The sequence below is a fragment of the Mollisia scopiformis genome (assembly GCF_001500285.1).
Source record: "Mollisia scopiformis unplaced genomic scaffold LY89scaffold_25, whole genome shotgun sequence".
Classification (NCBI taxonomy): Eukaryota; Fungi; Ascomycota; class Leotiomycetes; order Helotiales; family Mollisiaceae; genus Mollisia; species Mollisia scopiformis.
The window spans coordinates 1,003,620-1,004,535 of NW_017263605.1; the positions used below are offsets into that span (position 1 = coordinate 1,003,620).

The following is a 916-nucleotide window of genomic DNA, read 5'->3' on the forward strand; positions in this document are numbered from 1 at the left end:
ACTCGAAGCCGTTGCGGGACTCGTTCCTGGATGCCACCGCGGATGGCGCTAAGGTCTGGCGAGGGAAGGCGATTGAGCAGTATAAGGCCGTAGCTAACGAGTTCCTAAAAAGGCTCTTAGTCTTAATCCACATGGGTTCTGGCCAGCCTCTGCGCGAGAGTGAACTGTTCTCCGTCACCTGGCGTAACACCCAGCGGCGGCGAAACGTCTACCTCAAGCACGGGCTAGTTATGCTGCACACCACATACCACAAAGGTCAGCAGCAGACGGGCAAGTTTAAGGATAATATCCGGTTCTTGCCTGCACCCGTTGGAGACCTCTTGCTCGACTACTTGGTGGTTGTCATCCCGCTCCGCCAGGTCTTCTTCCGCCAGTCTGCCCCGCATGCCATTATCTCTCCGTACTTGTGGTGGCAAGACGGGAAGGTCTGGGCTAACAACCGGCTCACGCGGTGCATGGAGCAGGCGTGTAGTCGGGCCAGCATCCCTAGGCTACACATAGCCAACTGGCGGCAGATGACAGTCAATATCGTCAAAACTAAGTTTGCAGCTAACGTTAGGTGCTTTGAGGTTGACGACGGGGCTAACGACGAGGATGCCGAAGAGATTAAGGCTAACATTCGGGTTATAACCAAGTAGCGGAACCATAGTACGCGGACTGTTAACCGGGCATATGCAAACCAACATAATGCTAACTTTGGGAATGTATGGGATGGCCTTATCCGCCGGAATCTGCGTGCTTCAACTCTGTGGAAGGACTTGTAGGGGCTTAACCAGCTACTTGGACCTGCTAGGAAGAGGAAGCGGGATGGTGAAGATATTGGTGGTCCGCAAATGCTCAAGAAGATCGCCATGGGGGTCTACCGGCCACGGAAGAAGTGGTCAGCTATAGCTCTACTAAAGAGCGCCAGAAAGCT

The 916-nt window shown here is 54.0% G+C and overlaps 1 protein-coding gene across 1 annotated transcript; it reads left to right on the top strand.

Annotated features, from left to right (window-relative positions):
* Nucleotides 1-230: 230 nt before the first annotated feature.
* On the top strand, nucleotides 231-638 carry LY89DRAFT_595997 (uncharacterized protein; the record flags this gene model as incomplete). Its single annotated transcript, XM_018209891.1, has 1 exon — nucleotides 231-638. One exon carries the CDS (start codon nucleotides 231-233, stop codon nucleotides 636-638), a length of 408 nt encoding a protein of 135 aa, XP_018065346.1.
* Nucleotides 639-916: the final 278 nt, after the last annotated feature.